At 46.5% G+C, this 26,732-nt stretch overlaps 2 protein-coding genes across 3 annotated transcripts in view; one reads left to right on the top strand and one right to left on the bottom strand.

The window, feature by feature from the left end:
- Positions 1 to 9,273, top strand: part of SESN3 (sestrin 3) — a 48,732-nt gene extending 39,459 nt beyond the window's left edge. For both annotated transcript variants that reach the window (XM_069883408.1, XM_069883407.1), the window contains exons 9-10: positions 350 to 494; positions 1,291 to 9,273. In XM_069883408.1, coding sequence (XP_069739509.1) covers positions 350 to 494; positions 1,291 to 1,377 — 232 coding nt within the window. In that variant the 3' untranslated portion in view covers positions 1,378 to 9,273. The remainder of the gene's footprint in view (positions 1 to 349; positions 495 to 1,290) is intronic.
- A 9,169-nt stretch (positions 9,274 to 18,442) lies between these two features.
- Positions 18,443 to 26,732, bottom strand: ENDOD1 (endonuclease domain containing 1). The gene is made up of 2 exons (XM_069883416.1): positions 26,099 to 26,732; positions 18,443 to 19,922 (listed from the first exon to the last, which is right to left on the bottom strand). The coding sequence occupies exons 1-2, from the start codon at positions 26,390 to 26,392 to the stop codon at positions 18,792 to 18,794; spliced, it is 1,425 nt and encodes a 474-aa protein (XP_069739517.1). The 5' UTR covers positions 26,393 to 26,732; the 3' UTR covers positions 18,443 to 18,791.

The following is a 26,732-nucleotide window of genomic DNA, read 5'->3' as shown; positions in this document are numbered from 1 at the left end:
AGGCTCTGAATGTTAAAGTGGGGGTGTTGCTGAGTGTAAGTCAGTCTGGAAGTTAGAGTCATTTTGCTGACATATCAGTATAACTTTTGCTTCTAGTGGAGAGAATGATTATGAATCAGGATGGAAACTATTACAGAAATGCCTTCCCTCAAGGCAGCCTGTCCCCTTCTGTATCCTTTGTTCAGAAAAGACATTATTTTAGTACTGAGTCTTTCAGATCCTCTGTTAGCAGGTGGTTTTCTAGCATGTGTAATAAATGTGCCAATTCCCAAACTTAAGAACATAATGGTGCAAAACCCCATGCTTTTAAAAACTTAGAACCAACAGAGTGATTGCCTGTGTTATTTAGGTATGATGACTATGATTATGGAGAAGTTAATCAGTTACTTGAACGCAGCCTGAAGGTTTACATAAAGACAGTGACCTGCTACCCAGAGAGAACTACCAAGCGCATGTACGATAGTTACTGGCGTCAGTTCAAGCACTCGGAGAAGGTACGTATTTCAAAGCCAGACTGAGCACCTTGTTGTTTAAAAATGAAAATACGGTGACAAGTAAAAATGTCAGTATCTGTCAAACGAACTGGTTTTAACCAGAGAGAAACAGAAGACATGAATTCATGGAGTGTTAGATATCAATTCTACAAAAATACATGTTGGTGTACTGGGTATACTGATTCTTTTTTATTATTTTTATTTTGAGTGATTTCTCCATAAAATTGAGCTGACAACTGTAATAGAAAAGTGGATAAACATGGGAATGTGGAAGTGATCAACTATGCCAATACTTGGGATTATATATATATATATATTCTGGTGATTCTATGATTCTATGATATTATATATATATATATAAAAAATATATACACATAAAAAAAAGTCAGTAGTGTTTTTCTTCATTAAAAATGTCAATGTGTCTTCAGGTACTTGTGTGCCTGCTAGCTGATCTGGCATGTAAACTGTTTCTAGTGGTCAAAGGTGATAGTAAAGAGAAAGTACAGTTTGTAAAGAATAAGTACCAGTAGGATACAAAAATGGTTCTGCTGGGATTTCGCAGATGGAAGATGGCTTAAAGCAGCAGTTTAGGCTAGTTTCCTGCAGTCCTAAGATGTGGTCAAGTACTGGCATACTACACAGCTGTCTCAAGAGGAACTGAAGTCCTGCAGAGGGTACAGGGAGAAAGGACAGTTTTTCATAGTGGTACTTCACTAAAGGTTAGAAATTTTAGCCTAAATGAATAAACGGTGTTGCATTCAGAGGTGAACTAAATGGCTGATTTTATTTTTAACAGGTTCATGTCAATCTGCTTCTAATGGAAGCTCGTATGCAAGCTGAACTTCTGTATGCCCTTCGTGCCATAACTCGTCACTTAACCTGAAGCAGTCGCTGAGCAGGAGTAAAGGAGTTTTTACTGAGTATGTAAAGACCTTTTGAAATAGATACACACCAGAAGCTGTTTGTGATGTAGCATCAGGTTATTCGATTCTCTAGTGTCAAAGTTTAGCCGTACTTCTTGACGGCTGTAATGTGCAATGACGTGTTTTATTTTCTTGATGCTTAACATTACTAATGATTACAAAAGTAACACTGAGGAGCACTACTCTGCATTGTTTCCGGCTGGATTTCTGCACAGTGGCCAGGATCCTGAAACTGTTTTTATTGTATCCAATCCTAGCGCTTTGTTCTTTAAGCACGGGAGTAAAGTGCTTAGAGACTTCTTTTTCCAAGCAATCATTTTCCAGATTAGTGGAGTCCAGCAGAAGATCAGTTCTGCCTGTCCTGAGAACGTACCACCATGTCGTGACTCGTGACAGAGACACGCGGGCTGCATTGCGTTGAATTGCTCACTGGATTCTTCTGTGTCTCCTGGAGACTGCTTGCCAGTCACTGTCTTACTACAGCAATTGAAGGTGATGCGAGATGTGAGTGCACACATTGAGCACACTTTAATGTGAATTTAGTCGTGATAAATCCTACAGCATGCTACTGAAGTGCTAAATTCATCTGCTTTGTCGTGCCCCTTCCTATGAGAAGAGGCCTCATGATTTGCCGTTTTGGCCACACTTACTGTTTTTCAGTCATTCGTAATCTTGTTTTACTGACAGTCACCCTCAGTTATCCTTACAATATCCATGCTCATCACATGTTGCAATTTGTTTAGTTGGCACCTATAAAGTTAATACACAGGCTGACCAAAACTAAGGTTGTGGGTTTTTTTGCACTCTCTTCTTTCTCAATGTTTTAATTAAGGAAAGTAAAGGAAGGCTAGCATATCTGTTCTTTTGTATTGGATGTATAGAAATTTATTTCCCATAACTTTTTCATAGCATGAAATTTTAATATTCAAAGTTTTAAAAGTTTCTATGCATTAGTGTGAGTGAACAAAAGAAAAGTGCAATATTTAAAAAGAAAGCAAGCTTTTTTCCCTGTCATGCCACTGCTAAAGTGTCCTTCATATATAGCCATAAAGAAATTTTAAAACCAAATTTCTTTATTGTCTAAGGCCTAGCAGTTTTGTTTTAGCTTTTATGGCTTAAGACAACCTGATACTGAGATGCCAAAGCATCCCCAAAACAAAGCATTCTTAGACAACCGATAATATTGGGGAAGGGAAGAAATAAGCTGCCAAAAATGTCACACTTTTGTGCTGTTTTCTGTTGCTTTTGACTAATTTTTAAGAGCACAAAATGTTGATATTTATAGCTTTATTTTGTATTGCATTTAATGAACCAGTGAAGTGCCTAAAGAGATGCTTAAACTTACCCGGTAGGATGCAAGTTGTCACTGCTTCAACTTTTGTCTGTTGGTTTGGACTTTTCACATTTCTTTGAGGAGGGTGACCTTTATTTATGTTGCATACATTCAAAACTAACTGGATAGGTTTATTTTTAATGTTCTATTGGATTGTAGAAGTTAATACAGGATTTTTTTCCACTGGTGATTGCAGAATAGTTTAAAAATATATTATCAATCAGTCGTATTTTAAGACTTTTCTTTGACAAAATCACGGACCAGTACACTAGTAAAGTTAGTTTTTTCTTCCCTTTTCCTGATACTTTGCTGTGACTTCGCATGTTGTTTTTTTCACTTTATCTGTCTGTTCCAGATTGGAAAGCTAATGATTGTACACTTTTCTGCACTTTCAGACTGCAGACTCTGCATGTGAAAACCTTGCAAGGAAGAAATTGTAATTTTATTTTGTTTTTTAACATAATGTTGGCTATTTAGAAAATTACCCAATAGACAGCATCAGACTCTCTTCTAGAGGGAGCATTGGGTAAAACATCAGATTTATTTATCTTGTATAGCTAACTGCAAAGATTTCTCAGAAGTGTTGAGGCGCTTGTATGTGTGAAGTTAGATTAACTTTCTAAGCTGTTCTGATCCTTTTTCCTCCCTCTTGTGACTGCAGTGGCCATATCTAATGGCCTTTATGCACAGAACAGTTCTGCTGAGAGAGGTTTTCATGCAATACTTCCGCTTTTTTTCAAGTGATGGGAACTGTACAGTACTACTTTAAATTCCTTTGCTTTGAAAAGTCAAGTGGTTCTCAAGAAGCACAGCAGAGCTCTGGAAAGGAGGTGAAACTAGATTTGGGTAGCTAATATGACAGCTTAGTTTCCCTTCAGAAATGCAAAGATTTTAGAGTAGGTTGAGTTTTACATTTGGAAACATGAGTGCCTTTACTGCTTTCCTTATGAAATGCACCTGACAGCTCAAATGTCTTCTGAGCAAAGTGTATGAGCAGATTTGAAATACAGAAACCATAAATGGATTGCTTCATAAAAATTTGTTGTAAACCAGTTATTTCTTTTGGGTTTTTTTTTTTTTTGAAGTTGCCATATCAGATCACATATGGCCTGCAAGACATTCTGCCCTAGGAAATGTCACTGTGCAAGTAGTTTGCTATTTTATGGGTTTTTTTTATTTTAAATGCAAACATGAAACTTCTGGAAGTGTTTTCCACATGGCATTCTTTTCAAAGTATTGCATTGACAGTGTAACAATTTATATCCTAGTTTTTATACTCAGATTTATGGTTTCTAATAGCTGTTTGTTCAGAATAGGTGTTTAAAGTCAGACGACTCTGCCATAGACTCTATGCGTGGTTTAGGCTCACGCTGTGCCAAATTTTAATGTGCAAGTGTTCTTGGATTTTTTGCATTTTTAAAGCAATCAAGAATGTGAATCTTCACACTTTGTTCATTAATATTCTTCTTAAGAGTACTGTGATTGTTTAAAATGTAGATTCTCTCCTGCTGTGTTCCTTTATTGGAATTGATATTTACCAGCATTAATGTTAGTCCACAAAATCCCAGCCGTGACCAACATAAAAATAAAGTGTACAGTCTCCTGTCTGCTGATGAGAGAGCTTGTTGGGTACAAATTAACCAGCTAGCACAGGGAATGCTGTAAGTAGTGAACAGAGCTTTTGAGCATGGGCAGCTTCTTCACATTGCAGAATCACTTCAAAATGTGCATTAGGATAGAGTACATTCTTGCTGAAATTGCTCCATCTTTTTTCTTGGTAATAAAGAGAAGCGAAAAAGATGCCGATTGGCAAAAGCATTTGCATTTCCCAGAACACTCTGCCTGCAGCTGATCATCACAAGAGTGGCGTCATGCAGGAGTGGAGACCATTTTAAACTAGGGTACAGTTTGTGCAGGCAGCAGCTACATCAAGTGTTGAGGTATCCTGTGAGAGTTTTGGTGAGCTGTACACGGATCTATTTTGATCAAGGCTGAAGTGAAACTTTTTTTTTTTTTGTCCTGAAGCCTTCATTATACTGAAAAGAATGTACTTTCAGCAATAAGAGTTAAAGCATCACCACTAACAGCTTTTCCTATGTATTAAAAAAAATTAAGGACAGGAAAACCAGTAACTGTAAACAATTATAAATATAGGTCTCTCTAAATTTAGAACAGATCAGTACAGAACAAAAAGGAAAACATTTTACTTCTCTTTTACTTGAGTGCAGAAGGTCAAAGCACCAGATTCTGTAAAAGTATTTGTGTTTGTAGTGATGCTGATAGATATTTTCATGGGATTAGGAAAAAGCAGCTAGTTGCCTAAATTTCAATAGGAATTTAAGCATCTAGGCACTTAGCAAAATCCTACAAGGTGCCCACTTGCATTTTTGAGTCAGATTTTTAAAGATACTTAGTCACCTAAATTCAATTGAATAAAATCAGTTTCCATAGAGATTACAGGAATAACGTGTAGCAGATCCATGTGATTTGCAGCGATTGTTAATGAAATGGATTGTTTTGGGGACTTAATATAGGTTTAGAGAAATCTTTCCAAAAGCAGTTAAACTGTAACCTGCTGCTCTTGCAGAACAGGTTCTCAATGTTTCTCATGCATGTATATTTTTTCATGAACATAGGTATGCATTTCAGGCTCATGTTCCAGAATTTTGGCTTCCTTTAAAAGAGATGGGTTATTTAACCTGTAACCTTGCAAGAAAGGTTTATTTGCAATAGCAAGTGGTTAGCTTGTGTCTAGACTTAAAAGTTTTACCCAGAAGGAAATACTCCAAATCTTCCTAATTTCAAGTTACTTTCCCTAGAGGTTCGGATCCTTCTACTTTAAATAAGGGGTGATGTTGCACAAAATGGAGGGAGTGGGGAGTGGATTCATTGTAAATGAACTTTTCCAGAGCTGATCTCAATATAAAGCTTTAAGAATTGGTTTCTCATTAGCGATCATTCCAAGAGCTGGACAAAAAATGTCAGTTTTCACCATCTGAACTTCAGATTTATTCTCCCTAATATCCCCCAGTACTATGTTTGTCTGAAGAGATGCATCCACCAGCTTTTCCACATTTGGGAATTGTAAATGAAATCTTTTCTCTCCAAATGAAAATGAATTCAGCATTTCATACCTACTGCATAGATCACAGGTGTGGGAGATGGGAAGAGCACAGAAGCATGAGGAAACTTTAGAAGCATCTTGATCAGTGTTAATTTATCTTTTAGAGCACATTTCCTGGCATGTGGCCGTGCTGCTGTTCTCCCAACAAACATCCTGTCTCTCTTGCAGACGTTTAATCCTTTTGCTGCTCACCAGGGGCAAAAGTTGTCATTTTCCTACCTGCCACCTGCATTAAGTGCTTCCTGTCTTCCCAACTCATAACCCCGAGCGGTCATGCAAGGACAACCCCCTAACCTTTACCTTTTAAAACAATGCTAGATTCCTATATCACCTTTTCTTTTGAGTTCAGAGGCTCTTTTTCATGTTCAGAAACACTTAACTACTGTATTAGGTTATTTCTGGACAGGAAAATACTGAATTTGGTCTGAAAGGATGACACTCAGTTCTTGCTTGCAACATTTAGGCAGCATTTGCCAGTAGCGTCACATCCCATCTCTGGAGTTACAGTAATAATCCAGTGGATGCACTAAGGAGATGCTTTCTTTGGCAAAACTCCCCATGCTTGAGCAGTTCAGCCGTGCAGGTTTCTTTGAGGGACATCTTGAGGGGCTCGAGGTCCTCTTGTACTGGGCACGTTCACAGGGCCATTGGGTCGGCAGCTCCTGGGGTGCCTCGCAGCCAGACACACTGACCCTGGGAACAAGCAGCTTTGGGTTTCTTGCTTATCTACAGGATAAGTCTAAATGCTCACTGTAGAGTGGCTGCTGGAGACATAAGCAGGGTCAGGTGTTCCTATGGGTACCGACTATCATCAGGGCTCATAGAAAACAGAAATCTGAAGTCTGCCCTTGTTTTTAACAGTAGTTACAGATGGTATTTAAGATGCCAATGAACATACTAGTTGTGAGGAGCAAGCCACGCTGTCAGCATCGTAAGGTACAGACCATGGATGCTGTCAAGTGGACACAGCCAGCACAGGCAAAGTTGACATGTTGGTCTGTTGAAGCTTCACTGGTGTGTCCAAGAGGTCCTTGTGTATGTCTGTGTGTATGGGAGATGGTGGGAGATGCCTTCTTCTGAGGTGTCCAGAGGGCTTCTGTAGGACAGTACGTGGGACCCTTTCCTTACTCCACAGATGGAGCAGGGGAAGGGAGCTGCTTACCTCTGCCTGAGAAAACCGTGCGGCTGTTGAATTACATTTTCCCACTCCCATCAGCCCTTTGAAGGGAGCTTACAGACAAAACGGGTGAATCACCAAGCATCGTGTCTCCAGCTGAGCGATCTGTGGGGCAGCGACAGCAGCAGGTCCAAACGTGCACGGTCCAAAACTTTCTCATTCCCCACTTCACGCTTGTGTTGTGCCACCAAACCCAAACCTCTTCCCTCCAGCCTGGTTGCCACATGCCCAGGTAGCTGAGGAGCAGCCTGCTTGGGGCGGTGAGAAATGCAGCAGCTTTTAGGGGCAAAATAATAATAATTAGGCTAAAGCCCCTGGACTCTGCAAGGCGACACAGTCGGAAATATTTTCATGACTGTGACCGAAACTGGATATAAACCGTAGCTTAAAAGAACAGGAATTTTGTAAACTTGAAGTCTTTTGGTTTTACCCTTTTCTTCCTTTGCTGGAAAGCCACACGATGAATGTATATGCTTTATCTTTCTATCCAACGTAACTGAAAATCAGACTGCCAACTCCTTGTTTTGTATTAGCCTTTTTTTTAAAGAAAAGAAAAGTTTGTGAGCAATATATGTAGCATGCTGTGAACGTCTGTTTTGATCTTTATAGTTACTCTTTAATCCATCAGTATTAACACCAATTCTTTTTTGTGTTCCCCTTGGTACTTTGTATGCAGTGTAAGCAGAAGCTGTGATCGGCTTTGCAGTCCTGTGCCGTGTTACTGTAACTCCTTGATTTTTTTAGGAAGCACCTGACTGTGGGCCACCCTGGGGCAGGCAGCGTGCCCAGACACGACTGCCACTTTTCGGTCTCTTGTACTATGTATAGTTTTAAGTAGAATAAGCTTTTTAACAGAATATTGATGCGGTTTTTGAGTCACGCAGGCTGCAAGTGTCTGGTGTGTGAGAGTCTTTGTATTTATAGTTGTTGGGGTTTGTTTTTTTGGTTCTTTTTTTTTAATTCATAAAGTAGCAAACTTGATAAACATAGCCACTTTAAACTGCTCTTGCTGAACAGACCCTGCTGTAGATGAAATACCACTGTAGGTACAGGGAGGCGTGCCAGCAGACCTCTCGACCACGGGTGAGCTGAGACCCTCTCTGCAAAAAGCACAGTGAGATGGTCCAAGCTGCGTGGCTGCCCTGCGTTTGGTCACATTTGGACTCAAATGCTGGGAAGGCTGGGGTCTGGCATGTGTTTCAGCCCCCTGTGCCCACTAGCCGGTCACTGGCAGTAAACGTGAGCCTCGCTGGCATGGGAGGGATGGACAGACCAGCCACTGGACTGAAAACATGGACAAGATGTTTCTGCAACTGAAAAACTTCCGAGCTTCTCTCAAGTGCAAAAATTAGGCCTAGATTGGCTGTCTGCAGAGCCCAGCAAGTTGGGGGTAAGAAAGCAGATGTGGGCCTGAGCCCCTTGTCCGCGGGCTGGGGTGGCAGGCAGGGCAGGGCAGTGCCCGGGGGGCAGGATGTTTCATTGCATCTCCCACTTCTAACCCTCTGGCCAGGGTCTAAATTGTACCCGGCCCCAGCCCCGCATTTGTCTGCTTCTTGCCTTCTCTTGCTACGGCCAGGCAGGTGTTTCGGGATGGAGGATTAATGACAAAGTTCTGATCCTGCTGCTCCCTCCCACCACCAGGATGCAGGGAAGCATCAATGAGTCCCACGGTCCCCACGGCATCCGGCAGGTGGGTGGCATGTCACCTGTCCTGCCACGTGGGCCACCACCTGCCCTGAAGGAGAGATGCCGTGGGCTCTGTGTTGTCACAGGAGGTTTGCCTGCAAGGTGAGGCAGCTGCTAGGAGCTCACTGTGGGTTTCCACAGCAGCTTTTATAATTTTTTTCTGTTTTTTTCTTTTTGTTGCTTGTTTATTATTTTTTTTTTTGCAGAGGACAGACTGACCTAGTGGGATGGATTTTTTTTGTGTGTGTGACTTTTGTTAGTTTTTAAGTTACCCAACTTGAATTTATCTGAACAGATGCAGAAGGAACTTTTTTTTTGTGAGTTAAGAGACAAAACCGCATTTTTAAACAAAGGAATCGTATTAACATTTTAACAGCAATTCATAAATCTGCACTTTTTATGAGGTTTTGAAAAATGTATTTATAGGTACGGAACAATGGGGTTTGTTTAAAACTGTATCGCATTTATACTTGCTGAAATTACTTTCATTGTTATCAGTAGGAAGTTCATTGGTTAAATAAAATGGATAAAACCTGTCTTCTGTTTGATCCGTCACTTGGCATGTGTTGGGAAACACAGCTCTGCAGCAGAGCATCCTGTGCTTTGGAAAGAGATCCAGTCCTGGAAGCCCCTTCCCTTCCCTGCCTTTCTTCTCTATTTTAATCTGTGTTTTATTTAAAGTATAGATTTTTAAATCTATAGATAGATACAGATAATAATTCATTAAATCTGTGTGAGCATAGGTCCTGAAAACCATACAGTGCTTGTTGAAGGGTGTCTTTTAATCAGGCAGGTGTTGGAGATGGTGCTGTGGGCATCGTGATCTTCACTCTTAACACGGGGCTGGTCACCTTTCCCTTAGGAATGTGTTTTGTGAGAGCCAGAGGCAGTGGGATACACCAGGACCTGCTCACTCCCTCTTTCATGGAGCCCTGAACAAACCCCAGAGCAGAAGTGGTTGAGAGCCATAAGACCATCAAAGAAACGTGAAGGAGAGAGGTGATGTGTGCTGAGCTTGCAGCCAAGCTTGTCTAGCAGTCGAATTGCCCCTAAGCCCCCGCCATCCAGCCCCTAGGGAATGGAGGCACGTTGCTGAGGGATCACCAAGGAGAGTGGGCCTGGGAGAGGTGTTCTTTGTCCTCCAAAGAGATAAAACTAATCAACATGAGCTGCAGACCTGGGCTGGATTCGGTGTATCTTACTGGATGCACTGCTGGCCTCTTCTCACCTTGCCCTGCAACAGTAATAACCCTCAAAAGAGACCTAGAAACCCATTTCCAGTTTTGTTAGAGGTAGCGTGTACCCTGAGGAGAGCTGTGACCAAGGGATGTCACAGCACAGCCATTACCTACTGGCATCTTCAGCTGGTTCAGCTTCACCCTGCCCTGAAAAATATCCTTTTCACAGTGAAAAAAAGTAGATCTCTAAATATATCCACTTTTGTGAGAGCCCACCTGGAGTATTGGAGTGCATTTCTGTAATCCTCAGCTTAAGAAGGATATGGAGCCGTTGGAATGGGTCCGGAGGAGGGTTACAAGGTTAATCAGAGGAATAGAGCAGCTCTGCTATGAGGGCAGGCTGGGAGAGTTGGAGTTGAGCCTGGGGAAGAGAAAGCTCTGGGGAAAACTTAGCGCAACCTTCCAGTACCTGAGGGGGCTACAAGAAAGCAGGGGAGGGACTTTTTACAAGGCTGTGTAGTGATAGGGCAAGGTGGTACGGCTTTAAATTGGAGGGGAAAAGATTTAGATTAGACATTAGGAAGAAATTCTTCAGGATGAGAGTGGTGAGGCAGTGGAGCAGGTTGTCCAGGGAAGCTGTGGCTGCCCCATCCCTGAAGGTGTTCAAGGCCAGGTTGGGTGAGGCTTTGAGCAGCCTGGTGTAGCGGGAGGTGTCCCTGCCCATGGCAGGGGGTTGAAACTGGGTGATCTTTAAGGTCCCTTCCAACCCAAACCATTTTATGATTCTATATAGAAAGGGCTTATTTATTTACTTGCAAGGAGAGTTTAAAAATGCTGAAAACATCTATCATCTTGGGTCCAGGCAGAGCTTCCCACCCTCTTACGGGCACTGTGGCACTTCTGTGTGTTGGTGCAGCTCTGGAATGAAGGGAGGGTGACTGTATTGTTAGCACCATCATGAAAAAAGATTTAAAAAGCCTTGTAATATTCTTCAGAGCCATGGAACTTTGGAGCTCCTGTTTTACTTCCTAAAGGTCCCACAGAATGGGCAAGCAGCAGAGAAGGAAGGTGGCTCCTCAAGTGAAACCCGATTTGGTCCATGCACCTTCTTACAGTGTGTGAGCGCTCAGAAGAGGGGACCCAGCATGGGCACAGGGCAGCCCAGACCTTCATGGGCTTTCTCTGCACCCCGTCCTCACCTCTCCAGCCAGGCAGCCCCAGGAAAGCCAAAGCCAAAGTGCTGCTGATTCCACAGACCTTCGCCTTGACCATCCTTCTCGGGTGCTGCAGCTCGGCTGCAGGTGCCCGCTCATGGCAGAAGCCAACACACACCCATAGGGACTGAGTTCAGCTTGTATTGGGGTCTCCTTGGCCTCCTCCCAGCATTGCCTCAGGCTCCTTGTGCCAGGAAATTGGGAAGAAACGCTGACCAGCCCAGAACCCCCCGTACCCTACAAGTAGTAGGTCCTCTCTACTAAGCATTCGCAAGAACTGATGCTGAAGTGCACTCAACAGCATGTGTCTTGATTTCAACTAAATTAGCCCAAGTTATAGGCCATTTCCTGCTTAATTAAAACCTGCCTGCATCCTCCTCCTGCTTTTGGTCCTCGGGCTTTCTTCAGGCCCTTGAAGCAAAACTTGAACCTGCAGGGAAGTGCTTTTGGAGAAGAAAAGCCCCCCTCCTCCTGCCAGGGGCTGGTATTTGCAATATTGACATGTCCAGGGAATGAAAAGTTGCCAAAAAAAGGGATACAGAAAATACAAGAAAAGTGTGATTTCCACCCAAATCTGAGTGTTCTCGCAGTCGTGACCTGCGACATTCAGTGTTGACTTGCACTGGTGAGGCCGCCGCTAGAATACTGGGTTCAGTTTTGGGCTCCTCACTATAAGAAAGACATTGAGATCCTGGAGTGAGTCCAGAGAAAAGCGATGAAGCTGGTGAAGGGGCTGGAGAACAAGTCTTACAAGGAGCAACTGAGGGAACTGGGGTTGTTTAGTCTGGAGAAGAGGAGGCTGAGGGGAGACCTTATTGCTGTCTATAACTACCTAAAAGGAGGTTGCAGAGAGGTGGGAGCTGGCCTCTTCTTCCAAGTGACAGGGGACAGGACAAGGGGGAGTGGCCTCAAGCTGAATCAGTGGAAGTTTAGATTCGATATTAGGAAAAATTTCTTCACAGAAGGGGTTATCAAGCACTAGCAGAAGCTGCCCAGGGAGGTGGTTGAGTCACCATCCCAGGAGGTGTTTAAAAGGTGGGTAGGTGAGATGCTTGGGGACATGATTTATTGGACAGGTACGGTTGGAGCTGATGATCTCAAAGGTCTTTTCCAATCTAATGATTCTATGATTCTGTGAATGAGTTCCCTACAGGAGGTTTAACTTCAGCCCAGATCACTTCTCCTATGTCCTCATGGCCTGATGCCTCTTGTGATGCACTGAAAGTTCCAGGAGGAGAAAACCTGGGCTGGGGAGATGATGCTTTCTGAATACAGACTTAATTTATCTTGCTAAATTACATAGCTGATCTCTCTTGGCTTCCTCTGCAACCAGTGGAGAGAGAGAGATTCTCCACCAGAGGGTGTCAGCTGTCCTGAATCCTGTCCTGGGGGAATCTGATCTGCCTCCACCCTCCACATTAGGTTGCAACGTTCAGCTCATGTAAGATTAAACTCCAGCTCACGTCTACAGTACAGCACAGTGATACTGAAAAGATCACCTGGAAACATTTTTTATTAGATTTAAACTAACTCCAGGGGGTTATTTCTTTCAATTTTCCTACTGAAAAAAGAAAAACAAAGCAAGAAAAATGGCATTTTTGCAGAAAACAGGAACAGCAGAGGCTCAGCTGCATGCCCCCCTACCAGCTCTAATTAGCAGATTAAGTGCAAATCCCCATCGCCCCAGGGGTCCAGAACCTCAGCTGTGTCCCTGGGAGCTCAGCAGTGCTGCTAGCAGGGCACGTTGTGGGACTGTGCATGGTGCTAAGCACCTGCATCTCCTCACAGCTTGGAAGGGATGACAGAGAAGGAGTGAGACTTCGAATACAGCCCTGAGAGAAATAAAGGACAGGTACCTGCTTCCCAGATACACCCCACTCAATCTAACCTCCTCAACTGGGCCTGGGGAGTGATATGTGGCAGTAAAGGATGGACAAATCTATCCTTCGTCACTGGAGACTGAGTGCCTATTACATAGCCCTGGACGACATCCGTCATCTGAGCCATCACCCTTTTTCCTCAGCTTTTCACTGGTAGGATGATGAACCTCAGAGGTCATTGACGCCTCTCTGACCCCAGGACTCTAGTCATCACCACTTAGGCATCCAACTGAAGTGCCCCAGGGAAAGCCAAGTGAGGTATTTATACTGAAGGGAGGGAATCTAGGGCCTGCAGAGAAGAGATTTTAAATGCCTGTGCTTGAGTGGCCTAAACCCAGGTAGTGATGTCTCCCTGAGCCCATTGCACCATCTGTCTGTAGTTGCTCCACTCATCTCAGAAGCTTGTAGCTGTCAGAACAAAGCGGAGACCTTCTCAGACATTACTGTTCACTCTCTAAATAGGCTAGAGGAATTTGAAGCCACTGCTTCAGCTTTGCAGGCAACTTTGATGCTGGGTCAGTGGAAAATGGCTTCTACCTCCCAGGAAAATGGTTTTGTCCTTGCAAATGGGAGAAAATAAGACATAAGCTAAGATGAGCCATGGCCAGAAGGGCACTCTTTTGAGGTGGAAAGAGCCACATTGAGTTGCCAGGTCTGGGTTGAGGCGAGAGCAGGACCTTGGAGTGCTCTTGGGTGCTTCTGTTCCTTGTCCCAGCCTAGACTTGAGAAATCTTTTCCACTAAAAATGGCAAATCACCCCATTTGGTAAATCACCCCATTCTGATAGAATATATTTCCTTGGAGATTTTCCAACCAGCTGTAACTCTAACACTGCTGTGAAGTCTGTAGGCCTTTCTGCTTGGCTGGAAACACCAGTTCTGTGGAAATCAGTGGCAGATGTGACTCAGTGTGAGATCCGTTCCCAAATCGAAGTAAATCCAGCAGCCTGGGAGGCTGTGCAGCAGAGAAACCATCCTGTGCTGCCCTGGTGGGATCATAACCTCACCATCGCACACCCCAGACACACCTCATTGCTTCTTGCTCCTGGGCAATCCTTCCCGGCCAAACTGGTTATGCTGGTATTTATTTTCCAATACCTTTTCCATTTTCTGGCACTGACTAGACTGAAGAGAGAACCTGTGAACAAGCAGGGCTCAGTTCCCTGATGAATTGGAGCAGCCCCCTGGCTGGAAGGAGTCACCAAGCCAGTGATGGAGCTTCATACAGAAGTGAGGAGCTCTGAAACATGCAATGGCAGCAGAGGTGTGACCCAGAGGACCTGAGCCCAGCGCTGTGACTGAGGGGCCGTGCTGCCAGGGCTGCTGAGTCCCCCAGCCCCAGGGTGGATGCAAGAGAGACAAGGATCATCTCAAGGTGCACAGAGACCCCTGTGTCAAAGCACTGGGTGATCTCGAGGAGGAAGGCATGTCTTCCACTAGATCAGGTTGCTCAAAGCCCCATCCAACCTAGTCTTAAACACCTCCGGGCATCCACAACTTCTCTGGGCAACCTGTTCCAGTGCCTCACCAGTTCCTGTAGACCTGAGAGGAATGCAGACGCTGCTGGAGAATTTCATTTGCCCAAGAGAGGTACTTGCAAAACTTAGGTGCCGACATCTGGTTTACTTATCTCAGGACTTCTATACTGTCAGTGGAGGAAAAAGACTCATTTAGGGAGAGCTTGTTTTCCTGCTAAAGATGCCATAAAACCAGTCAAGAGAACAGCATCACACAAGAGGGAGTTGCTCTCCATTAGCTGCAAAGAATCATCCTGCTATGATGTGATTTTTCTGTATGCAAATCAGCCACTGTGCTGCACCCCAGGTGTAACTGCATCTCAGAAAGACAAAACATCTCCCCTCCCTCTCTTTGTGTAAAAATAGAGCTAAATTCACTGCCTGCAACCCCCTAGCTTTTACCTACATATGCTGGAGCTTAATGAATTGACTCTTAATGTGCTTTGAAAGAGGAAAGGTGTTTTAAAAGCACAAAAGGGCCATTAATATCAGATGTCAAGCCGTAACAAAGAACAACTGTGCTGCTGGTGCTTTCTTGATTAGTCAGGGCACCCCAGATTCCATTATCTCATTTGCAGCTCTGACAGAAAGGTGATATCAGCCCTTCTTTGGAAAAGTAATTTTTATTTTGTTGAAGCCATACATTTCCAAGGGTAGAGTTAAGCTCACAAGCCATAAATCATGCCCAGAGAAGAATAATCTCAAACAATCGTTAGTTTGTGGCAGGATGTTACTTGTTCTGTGATAATTGCTCAGTGTTTGAGGCAGGTTTCCCATTACCTGCTCAGACAAGCAGCACGGAAGAAAAATGCTCCATGCTGGTTGCGGTTTTTAGCATTGGAAATCTGAGCACGTTAAGACAATTTTTAATAAGTGTCCCACATCAGCCCAAATCCTGCAGTACTGCAGCCCTGCAGGTTTCAAGGACTGTCCATTTGTGGTCAGAAGTCACGGCTGCAGCGTGGAGACCTGCTGCCCTGCGCCAGGCTGGAGAGGAACGGTGATGGATATGTGGCAACACAGACTTCCCAAGGTGTCTCTCAGCACAAGCTCCCGCACCACTGGGACCGGGGGGTCCATTGGAGATGCTGGTGGAGCCAGGATGTGGGAGCTGCTGTGTTAAGGTGCGAGGAAGCGGATCTGGGTGCAGGACCCACAAGAAGTGCATCAGTAGTGGCTGCATGGCTGACAGGTCAGAGAGAATCATAGAATCACCAGGTTGGAAAAGACCCGTCAGATCATCGAGTCCAACCATTCCTATCAAACACTAAACCATGCCCCACAGCACCTCATTCACCTGTCCCTTAAACACCTCCAGGGAAGGTGACTCAGCCACCTCCCTGGGCACACAGAAGGTCACAGAGAAGGCATAAGACAATCGGCTGTGGGGAGGCAGCTGCTTTCTTCCAGTGCTTGGGCTGCACTTGCAAGCTGCTGCCACCACACGTGCCTTCAGAGGCTGCTGGGACACTGATGCCCCTGTCACTACACCCTAGCAACTCCTGGGACCCGAGCTGGCTGCTCTCCTAGATGGCAGGCACATATCCTGACAGGAGCATTGACGCTGGGGGTGGAAACCATGAAGGAGTGGGAGGCCAGCTCCATATCTGGCTCCACGGCAGGAGAGGCATGTTTCATTAGGAAAAGATGCAAAGAGGGCCTCAAGGTCCACCAGGGAAGGCTCAGGCTTGACATCAGGAAAAAATATTTCACAGAAAGGGTCATTGGGCACTGGAACAGGCTGCCCAGGGAGGTGGTTGAGTCTCCATCCCTAGAGGTGTTTAAAAGACAGGTGGATGAGCCGCTGAGGGGCATGGTTTAGTATTTGATAGGAATGGTTGGACTCGATGATCCAGTGGGTCCTTTCCAACCTAGTGATTCTATGATTCTAAAGTTTAGTTTGGAGAGCATCTCTGGGCTGCTGTCTGCCTCCTAGGAGCCGCAACCCTGGACCTTGCCCCTTGACCCGAAATCCCCATACCAACAGTTCCACGGAAAAGGTGTTGACTTCACCCAGTTAGACTCATAAAAGCTCATAAAAGCTGTTTTTCCTTTTGAACAAAGCCAGTGCTGCTGACTGATTTCTCCACAAACCAGGTGTGGCTCATGGAGAGACAAGGAGTTGTCCTCTGTCCCTGCTCAGCCCACCACTTGTCCACTTCATCCTCACTCTTGGCATCCACAGTGGTGCCATGAGCATTGTTGCTGAATGGGGTTTCACTGGTCAGGATATGCTGGTTTGGGATGTGCACACACACAGGTCTTTGCATTGAATGCAGCCCCTGAGATAAGGGAAAAACCCCTGTCACCAGCACGAACCAGCCAAACCTCCTTTACACCCCTGAATCCAGCCCAGCTCAGCCCCATCACAGGCAGCATGAGGCAGAGACAAAGCTGCTGCATTGAGTAAATGGGTTTTCTTCAATCCAGGACTGGCCGCCAGCAGCACAGCAGCACTGAGTCCCCCACAGGGACAGCAGCACCAGCTCGATACCCCAGGATTTCTTATGAAATCCTACAGTGGATCAGGGGCCCACAGCCAAAGCAGTGCTGGAGGGAGGGACAGAAGTGGGGGAGAAGGATCCGTGCACGTAAGACTCCCATATGCCTCTGGGAGTCCAGCCAGAGCAAATGCTGCTGAGATCGAGAGCCTCCCTCCTGCAGGCAGAGCTGCAGCAAAGCCCGTCACCCTTTCTCTGAGTCCCCCCGCTGAGCCAAACCCCGAGGAAGGGCAGTGCCTCTGTGTCCTCCTCTGGCAGCAGCGGGTGTCTCTGCACCCATGGTCCTCCCCTGCAAACCTCCAGATGTTAGGAGGTCCTGGCTCACGCCAGCAAGGGAAAAGGGGTGAAGAACAGCCAGCAGAGAGAACAAGCCATGCAGAAGAGGGGATGGGTTCCCTCTCACAGGAATGTCTGATAGCGTGTGGGTTTACCAAGTGAGTATCTACACAGCAGAACAAGCACAACAGCCCAGATCCCCTTCCCACCTCTTCTCCCACTTGACAGTCCATAACCCACACGGGAGATAGATGCAATGCAACTGCTTTCTCCTTTCTGCGGTTTTCCACAACAACAAACAAATTCTCCTCTGTGCTCCCCACACATCTCCTCTCCCATGTCCCCTCCCTGCGAGGACATCCCTGCCACAGACCCAGACCAGGTGGGAAGAGCAGAGCTGCTTTTCTTTTACCCTAGAAGGAAATCCAGAAGGATCATTTTTCCCCAGCGAGGTGGGCTTTCAAAACAAGCTTCAGAAGGACAAGTGGCTGCAGTGTTACCCATCCCCGGCCTAGGCATCAGCTAGCAGAGACCTCAGGCATGTAAATACTGCTCCATGCTTGGGGAGCTGTTAGTTCTCAAGGGAGCTGGGCAGGTGGCAGCTGATTCAAAGCCAAAGGTGTTAGTCCTGGAGCTCTGATGGGTTTCAGAGCAAGCACAAGAGCTTCAGGGCTTAGACTTTCAGGGGATTACACCTTCATGGAATGCCACGTCTTGAAGCTTCAGGGCTTACATATTCAGTGGTCACCAGAGAATAGGAAGCATTGGAGAAGGTGAGCTCAGTATGGCTAAGGAGAAACGTTTTCCCACCTTGTGAAAGAATGGGCGGTGGTCTTTTCTCACAGCAAGATCCACAGGATTTCAGCTGCTTGGACAGGCCTGGAGACCATGAGCTACACCTGGTCACATCGCTGCCTGGTCTCCACCAGTGGGACCCCAGTGCAGTAAGCAGTGAAACCAACAGCAGGACCTCACCCCCGTTCCCTCCCCACTTCCCTTAATATCCCAGTCCCAAACCCTTCCACCCTCACCTCCCTCTCCCTTCTCCAGGTGTCACATCTCAACTCTCCCAGAAAACCCTCTGTAACTAAAACCCTTCCCCAACCACCACCTTCTCCCCGTAAGGGATGGGCTTCTCACTGCCAGTGCATGGATCTCAGTGTTATCTTAGCTGGAAAGAAATAATCCTGTACCACATTTAGCACGTGTCTCCCAGAGGAAGCATCTTGACATCTGCAAATCACAGAAACTTTGTGGCCTGCACCGTTAAAACCCAAACACTTTAAAACAGACAGAACTTGAGTTACAATGGTGGCATCCCCCAGTGACGTTACCTCAGACCCCCCTGTTACTCCCCACTCAGTTCAGTATTATAAATGTCATTACAATAAATACCAGAACAAAATTGACAGCATTTGGCCACATATCGTAAAGCGTTGCCCAACTCCTCCTTCACTCTGTGTCTTTGCAGCCTTGATTTCCATCCTTATCAGTCATCAGAGGAGCCTTTAGGGATAAACCGTTTGACTATGTGACCAGCCAGGTAATAAAAGCCATGTAGAAGGGTGGCTGTGGCGTCAATGACCAGCGAGAAGGTGCCTCCGATCCCAGAGGCCATGTCTTTGAGGACAGAGGGAATGGCACAGATGGAATGGTAAGGAAAAGCAGCAAGGTGAAGGACAAAGCCCACAGGGATGAGCAGGATCCTGTAAGTAAGGGTGAACACGTCTTGAACAATTTGCAGGAAGCCCATGAAGATGTTGATGATGACCCTCCCCAGGTCATAGGGGATGCTGATGAGCACCATGCTGATGGCTTTAAGGTAGGACACTACCCCGTTACACAAGCTGTAGACTCCATCCAGAACTGTACCGCAAATCCGCTTGACAACAAGCCACAGAAAATAAAACACAAGTTTCACCAGCTCCACAAACACATAGATGAGGAGTTCCAGAAGTTTTATGAAAGGGGTAGCAATGATGCCAGCCACTTTTCTCACAAAGCCGCTATCTTTGCCCTCCTGGTTGTCACTTGCTACTTGCTCCCCAGAGAGGATCTGACTGACAGCTTGCAGTATTTCTTCTGTTTTCTCCCGCTTTTGGTTGTCTTCCCTGCAGTTGCCCTTGAACAAGTGAACTCCTGCAAGAAGCTGCTTCTCCAGCTCTCCCACAGTGAGGTCCTCCAAGCTGTTTTCATCATTCATTTTTTTCACCAGTCCTAGGGACCATCTCTCTGGAGCATCACAACAGGCTGCCAGCCAGAGGGTCTCTGGCACTGACACCTTGCCTTTAACTCGGACGCTGGAAGGAATTGCACCTGCAAGGAGATACAGATGATCCTTCTTGGAGCAGTGAGGGACCAGAGCTTGTTCCACTACCCTCCTGATGTCTGTGTGCCAGCTTTTGCTCAGAGATGGGCTCAGAGGGACGGCGTTTGTGAGCGTGTAAGTAGCCATCTGGAAATCCTCCTCATTGAGCAAGCTGGGATTGAGGAGCACCCTCTCGTAACCGGAGCCTACATAGTCTGAGGTCAGGGCTTGATTTGCACCAAGGTTGGCCACAGTGCCAACAATATCAGCTTCATGCACCATCTCGTGCAGGTCATTTTCTGGATCGTCTATCTGAAATAGCAGAGAGGAGAGTTACTGGATGCAATCTGCCTTTCTAGAAAGTAACGTGCAAAACGGGTCTTGAATTATATTTTCCATTACAACTGCTACTACACTGCCTTGATCCCATCCTGCACTCCCTTCTGGTTTCCTTGCAGCGCTTCACAGCAGCGTATGCTCAACTTAGCTCCCCTGTCAAACACATCACTTTGGGCTGCAAGGGATGCGTGCAGTTCTCCAGTCTGGTCTGCAGCACAACACAGCTTCCAGAATCTCAACAGCTACCCTGCACCAGGCCTCTAACTTGTTTTTTTCTAGAAGATGTTTTTAAGACTAATGGATGCCTTGATTTAGGGCCATATCCTCACCTCGTTCAGTGATGGTGTATCCAGTTCATTTAAACACCTGCCGTAGCACCTTAATTCAGTTCCTCTAACTATCAAATCCAAGCCAAGAAAAAAAAAACTGGTATACAGGACACCTAGAGAAGGCATTTACCTCTTACCACTGATTGTGTTAGAAGCCAGGCATCAAGGCAAGAGACTTGAAGTTCCCTTCCTTGAACACAGATGTGGTAATGAGCTCCTAGGGCTCTCTTGGGGCTTGGTATTAGTATTCTGAACCTTGTATCATTAACAGTCTGATCATACAGCTCCTGGCAATGCATGGGTGAGGATACCATCACCACGAGTCCTCGATGGAATCTGTGCTGCCTGCTCGTACCTGCCATTCCTGTGCTGCAGAGCCAGAGGCAGCAATTGCTGCAGCAGCCATCGCTCCCAGAGCTGGCAGGGGGAAGGTAATGAGCAGAAACACTAAACACCAGGGTGTGCTCAGGTCTTTCTCAGGTGGCTGCAGCTCTGTCTGCTCCTTAGCCACTTCTACGGACGCTGCCGGCAGCCACTCCAGGGGGATGTGCCAGATAGACTGTTATTTTGTTCTCTAGATTAGAGACTGAGCGTGTTGGCAGAAGCTCAGGGGTAGTAGACGATCTCTTGCAGTCACAACCTCCTGTAGTCTCTGTTTCAGAGGCCACAGCCCTCTGAAACTCTGCTGGCCCAATTAAATGTGCTGTCTTTGCTCCTGGCTTGTAGATTGTTTACTGCACTATATAATACGTACTTCGGAAAAATCTATGGCAGGCAATTGATTTTCTACCTTGAATCACTCCCTAATCGTCCTTCCTTGTCCCTTGGCCATCCTGCCATGCACTTGAACAGATGGCCAACTGCATCCCTGCAACCTTCCCCAGATTTTTCGTCCCCCCAGTGCTGCATCACCTCCTTGCAGCTCTGTGCCAGCCTGTGCTGAGAGCCAGGGTGAAAGGGCCAGTGGCAGCAGCTGTCAGCAGCCACCATCACCCTCCCAGCAGCACTGAGCTCTGGCTGCCTCCTGCATCAGCCAAGACTCTGCAGTGCAGGCTCACAGCTCGCTCTGCACCAAGGCTGGTCCCGGTGCCAGCAGCGGGCATTGCAGAGGGCTGCATTACCCTTATCTCCTGCTAGGAGGTTTCTTGCACTTCATTGTGATGCATCTGAAACTTACTGCTTCAGGACTGGAAAGATCACAGCAAGTCCCACGTGCTGATGCATGAATAGCAGCTTTTTTCTAAATACACCAGTTAAAAAAAAAGACTCTGCGCTTCTTCTTCCTTCTTCTACTTCTCTTGCTCAGAGACCCCAAAGTCGCAGGTTGTAGCTGGCTGATGAGGCCAGACATCACAGAATCACAGATCATCAGGTTGGAAAAGACCCACCGGATCATCGAGTCCAACCATTCCTATCAAACACTAACCCATGCCCCTCAGCACCTCGTCTACCCGTCCCTTAAACATCTCCAGGGAAGGTGACTCAACCCCCTCCCTGGGCAGCCTGTTCCAGTGCCAAATGACCCTTTCCATGAAAAATTTTTTTTGGACGTCTAGCCTAAACCTCCCCTGGCGGAGCTTGAGGCCATTGCCTCTTGTCCTGTCCCGTCACTTGGGAGAAGAGGCCAGCACCCTCCTCTCCACAACCTCCTTTCAGGTAGTTATAGAGAGCAATGAGGTCTCCCCTCAGCCTCCTCTTCTCCAGGCTAAACAACCCCAGCTCTCTCAGCCGCTCCTCATAAGGCCTGTTCTCCAGCCCCCTCACCAGCTTCGTTGCTCTTCTCTGGACTCGCTCCAGAGCCTCAACATCCTTCTTGTGGTGAGGGACCCAGAACTGAACACAGGATTCGAGGAGCACGTAACATTCCACAACATCACCAAACCCTTCCTGCACCCCCAACCCATTCTCCCTGTTCCGATGTGATGATGGTGTCGTGCCACGGGACAAGGGATGCGTTTGGTGCATTTAATCACACAGTACAGGTAATGGGGGAGAGGTCACAGGTGCGTGGCTGTGCCTGGGAACTGCCCTCCATGCTGTGGCCCCTTTGAGCCTGACACCCTTGCAGAGGCACTCAGCCCTTCTCACTCCCACGACAGCTCTGCAGCCCCTTTCCTGCTTCATGACCCTACTGCCTTCTTGACAAATGAAGCAAAATGGCAGAGGGGGTCTGAAGTGCTGCACCACAAGGACATGTAGTCCTGAGATGGGTCAGCTCTGCCTCCTGGCAGAAACTTTCAGTCTACTTGAAGCTGATAGTATAAACTTGATTTTCTCTGCTTATGAGTGGATGCGTGCAAACCTTGAGGTGCCTATCAAGAAAATCTCTGGTTACCTGTTCAGCTGCAGGCTTTTGCACATACCAATGGGATTGTTCAGGTGTAATTATAAAAGAATATGATAAAAATGTGGCCATGCACTGTTCACGTGTAAGGCTCTGACATCACTGAGTTATGCTTATAATAAATGATATTATGGTTCGTAATAGCTCATGCGTAATTGAGGCCTTCATGCCTCCTCCAGGTCAGCCCCAAAGGCAAGCTGCCTCCAGCACTGCATCTAATCTGCACTAGCAGAGCATCTCTCACCACTTCAAAAAGCTTTTGGTTCCTGTCACCACCAAGCATATCTGCATTCACAGAGTCAGCCATGAAGCCGCCTCTCCAAATAACCTGGAATAGCTAAGGGCAAGATCCAAGCAGGCAGGTAAACACCTCATTCCCAGGATAGGGATTTAAAAACCAAATTATACCTCTGAACACCTGGATGGATGTGAGGACCTAGCAATACTGGTGTGTTTCATCAAGCGGGGGTTTCATCACAGAAAGGGCAGAGGCAGAGCAGGATAGAAGTATGGCAACATGCAGCTAGTAGAGCAACCAGCTTCCATCAAGCTTGGCCATCTAACAAGGCAGGACATTGTCACCTCCCACCTTCCCCACCCTAGTACTTAGGATCCCAGATGAACTTCAGCTTTCCACTTCCCTCACTGTTGCCTCAGGCATGCGTATGCTTTTGATTGCAGTGGAAATATTTCATGCAACCTTAGTGTGGGACTTGTTTCTCAGGGAGGAGACACAATGCATCTTATGCCAAGGTTTCTGTTGCAGGGCATCCACATCAGATGTACCTGTTATATCTTATCTACCAAGTGAGATGGCAAGAGCAGCTCAGAGCTAGCTACACTACTGCTGGGTGATGCAAACCCCACCTTGGTCGTCTGGCTGGTGGTAGTCATCAACCAAATACAAACACAAGGTGATTCATCCAGCCTCTCATACACTAGGACAGAAAAAGCAACTCCAGATGTCTCCACCTCTCTCTAAACTACAGAAAAAGTCAAAACCATATGTTTTCCAACAACTAAAATAATATGAGATGAAAAGCCACCTATGTGACTTGCTCTCAACCCCAACGAAATCTGTGGCAGAGCAGGTTTTCAGACCTAAGCCTGGGTGAGTCCCATCAGTACCCTGCCTATTAGCCTGCCTTTCCTGCTCTCTAATTTTTTGCTAATTGTTAAATTAATTCACTGTTTCCAGCTGCCAATGAGCAGTGGGTGGCACTGACATTCCTCACACTTCTCACCCAGTTACTGCCTCTGTGCTACATTTGGCATTTGTTTCTCAGGCAGACATTCCTGAGGAGGAAGGCATGCAGGGAGTGAGATGATGCCCTCACTGCTTACATCATTACCCCCCCCAAAAAAAAGCATGTGACAATCCTGAGGCTGTCACCAGGGTGCTGAGGGTGATTTTATAGTATTTTCCTTCTGCTTGCTCTGCTTCTGCATCTCCATGTGTACACACATAGGTGTAAGCATGTGTCATTGTGCAGCTGATTCTGCTCACACTCAGCTGTCCCTGTCTCAGCAAGGAAATTACCCAGAAAATAGGTAACACAACCTCATGGGGCTTAGCTGCAGAGCAGGTGTTGCTAAAGCTTCTCTTCAGCAGCCTCCAGTCCTCTCCTAACCACCTGACATAGCCTTGATAGGAACACATATAATGACTGAGAAATCTCTTCCCCGCTTTCTCCTCCCAGACCTGACATGGCAACGTCTGAGTGGGATGTATGTGCTTATTTCTTGATTTATTGGACTTTTTTGTAGTCCTGATTTTTTCTCCTTACAGATCCTTTTGCCATTTTTTTTTTTCTAGAAGGTTTCTTTCTCAGGTTGAGGTTTCTCCAGTGAATTGCAGAGCTGCTCCCTCCCACCTCCAAGGCACCTGCATTTCAGCAATGGGAAAGGGACCCATTAGTGTAAACTAAGAATGGACCCACAGTAACCCATGGGGATGTTCTGGAGGAGCCAGGGAAACTTAAGGTAGCATGTGGCCAATTATTTCTGAGGCTGCAGTAGGATTTGGTGGCAGGAGACACAAAGTTTTGGGCTCTGAAATGCTGACAGGAATAATGACAAGGTGAGAGGTCAGGAGGGCAGGGAAACAAGCTGGAGAGAGGAGGAGAACCAAAGCTGCTGCTGCGGAGGGGCTGCCCGCTGCTCCATAGCAGGATTGACTTTTGAGCCTGCCTGGGCAGATCTGTCGAGTCAGACCAGGAGGAACAGGAGGAGATATGAAGGCTAGAGGTGACAAAGGGTGTCACTGGCCAAGGCAGATGGGAAAGGATGGTGCCACTTTGCCTCACTGCATCCATGGAACTGACCCTGTTCACTTAGATCCTCTTTGTGCTTTAAAAATTCATCACCCTTCCTCAACTCCATAATGACAGTCTGCAAAAACCTTCCCTCTGTTTTAAAAGGGCAAGCAGACACCACCCACAGTCATCTGTGAAGTGGAAGGAGAGCAGATCAAAAGGCCCTTGGGAACTCCTGCACCTCCAAACCCAGCCCAGAGAGCAGGTAAACAGCTTAAGGTGAAGCAAGGGATGTAGGCTCTCCTGTATTCACTCCCCATGGCCTCCTGTGCTTAGTATCTCATCACCCTACACGAGGAAAATACACTCAGCAGCCGTCCTCCTGGGAGAAGGATAAGCTTTGACAGTGTCCAGCACCCACAGATCCTGGTCCCAACACACTGCTCGAATACTGTAGCCATTCGTGACCTGACAAAGCACCCTTATATGCTGTCAACCTCTCCTGAGCTCAACAGATTAGAGTAGCTTGATGCTACAAAACTCCCTATTATCACTGCTGAAAAATCTGAAACATGGCAAAAAAAAAAATAGAGGTACAATGTACACGTTCTCGTAGGGCACCAAGGATTTCCTTTATATTTAACAACCTGAAGGATTTGCTCAAACATTCTAAGTGTTAGGGGAGACAAAAGACACTGAGGGTCTGGGGAAATTCATTTTATCCTGCACACTCCAGGACACGGCAACTCATTTCCCTACCAAAGCCTACAACACAGGGACAGGACGAAAAGCTGCAGCATCAACTTGGTGAACTGCAAACGGATGTTTTATCCCTGTGCAGCGAAGCTAAAGAGCTCTTATCAACACTGTGATCACTCTGGCAACAGAGCAAACTTCAACTTGGCACTGCGATATTTAACTCTGCTCCCCACCAGCAGTGCTCCCTGCCCGTGGGAGCTGGCTAGGTGGGACAGACCCATCAGCTGGTCTCAAAGAAGACTTAACCTCTCTCCTCCCGGCTTTCATTAAAAACCCCATGGGACAAGGAACTATTTGTTTCCCCAACTCCAAGTACAAGTTCTGCTTGCGTTAAATGAATATTGAAAGAAGTTCAACAAGCAGACCTCCCACCTCCTTTGCAAAACCCTATCCCCACCTTCATCCCAGAAGAAAAGGTTCTCCAGGAACATTTGCTTTACCGTGAAGGAAAAGCTGACTTACCTGTGGTTCAACCAGCCAGTTCTCCTCCTTGTCTTGGGCTGGCTTTGAATACTTAAAAGCTGAATAAAGAGGAATTTTGTGCCTTGTACTGTAGAGGGTTGCAAAGCGTGGCTCTTTGTTGTACTGCTGACAGATTTTCACATGGAACGGCTCCGTAAATCCTTCGGGTGGGACTTGTCCAGGGAAGAACATGTTACACTCAGCAAAACCAGTTTCATCCTCTCCAACAACTCTGCCCTGGGAAAAGCCTGGGAAAACAGAGATGCAAAGCAAAAATACAACTGACGTCTTCATGGTCCACTCCCTGGAGCTGAGGGAAGCCCCGTCTGCCTCCACTGGGTACAGCAAAGGACCTGGGCTCTGAGTCCATGCAGCAGCAAAGCCAGAAAGCGTCTGGAATTAGGGTGTAGCGTGCTAGGGAAATGAAATATGAAACCACAGCCGATCCCTTCGGGAAGCCAGCGCTTTCTGCAGGCAGCGCGTTGTGAGACTGAATGTGTGCCAAGTTGCACTGACACACGCTGCGGATGCCAGCTGCCCGCAGGAGACACCACCAGCCAACCTGAGGAGGAGGAGAGAAGCCTGTGGCACTATGGGGCTGGAGCTGAGCAACACCGGCTGTCCAGGCTGGGAC

The sequence above is a fragment of the Phaenicophaeus curvirostris genome, chromosome 1, assembly GCF_032191515.1.
Source record: "Phaenicophaeus curvirostris isolate KB17595 chromosome 1, BPBGC_Pcur_1.0, whole genome shotgun sequence".
In the NCBI taxonomy this organism is placed as follows: domain Eukaryota; kingdom Metazoa; phylum Chordata; class Aves; order Cuculiformes; family Cuculidae; genus Phaenicophaeus; species Phaenicophaeus curvirostris.
Note: the sequence above shows the minus strand (reverse complement) of the source record. Positions and strands in the feature narration are given on the sequence as shown.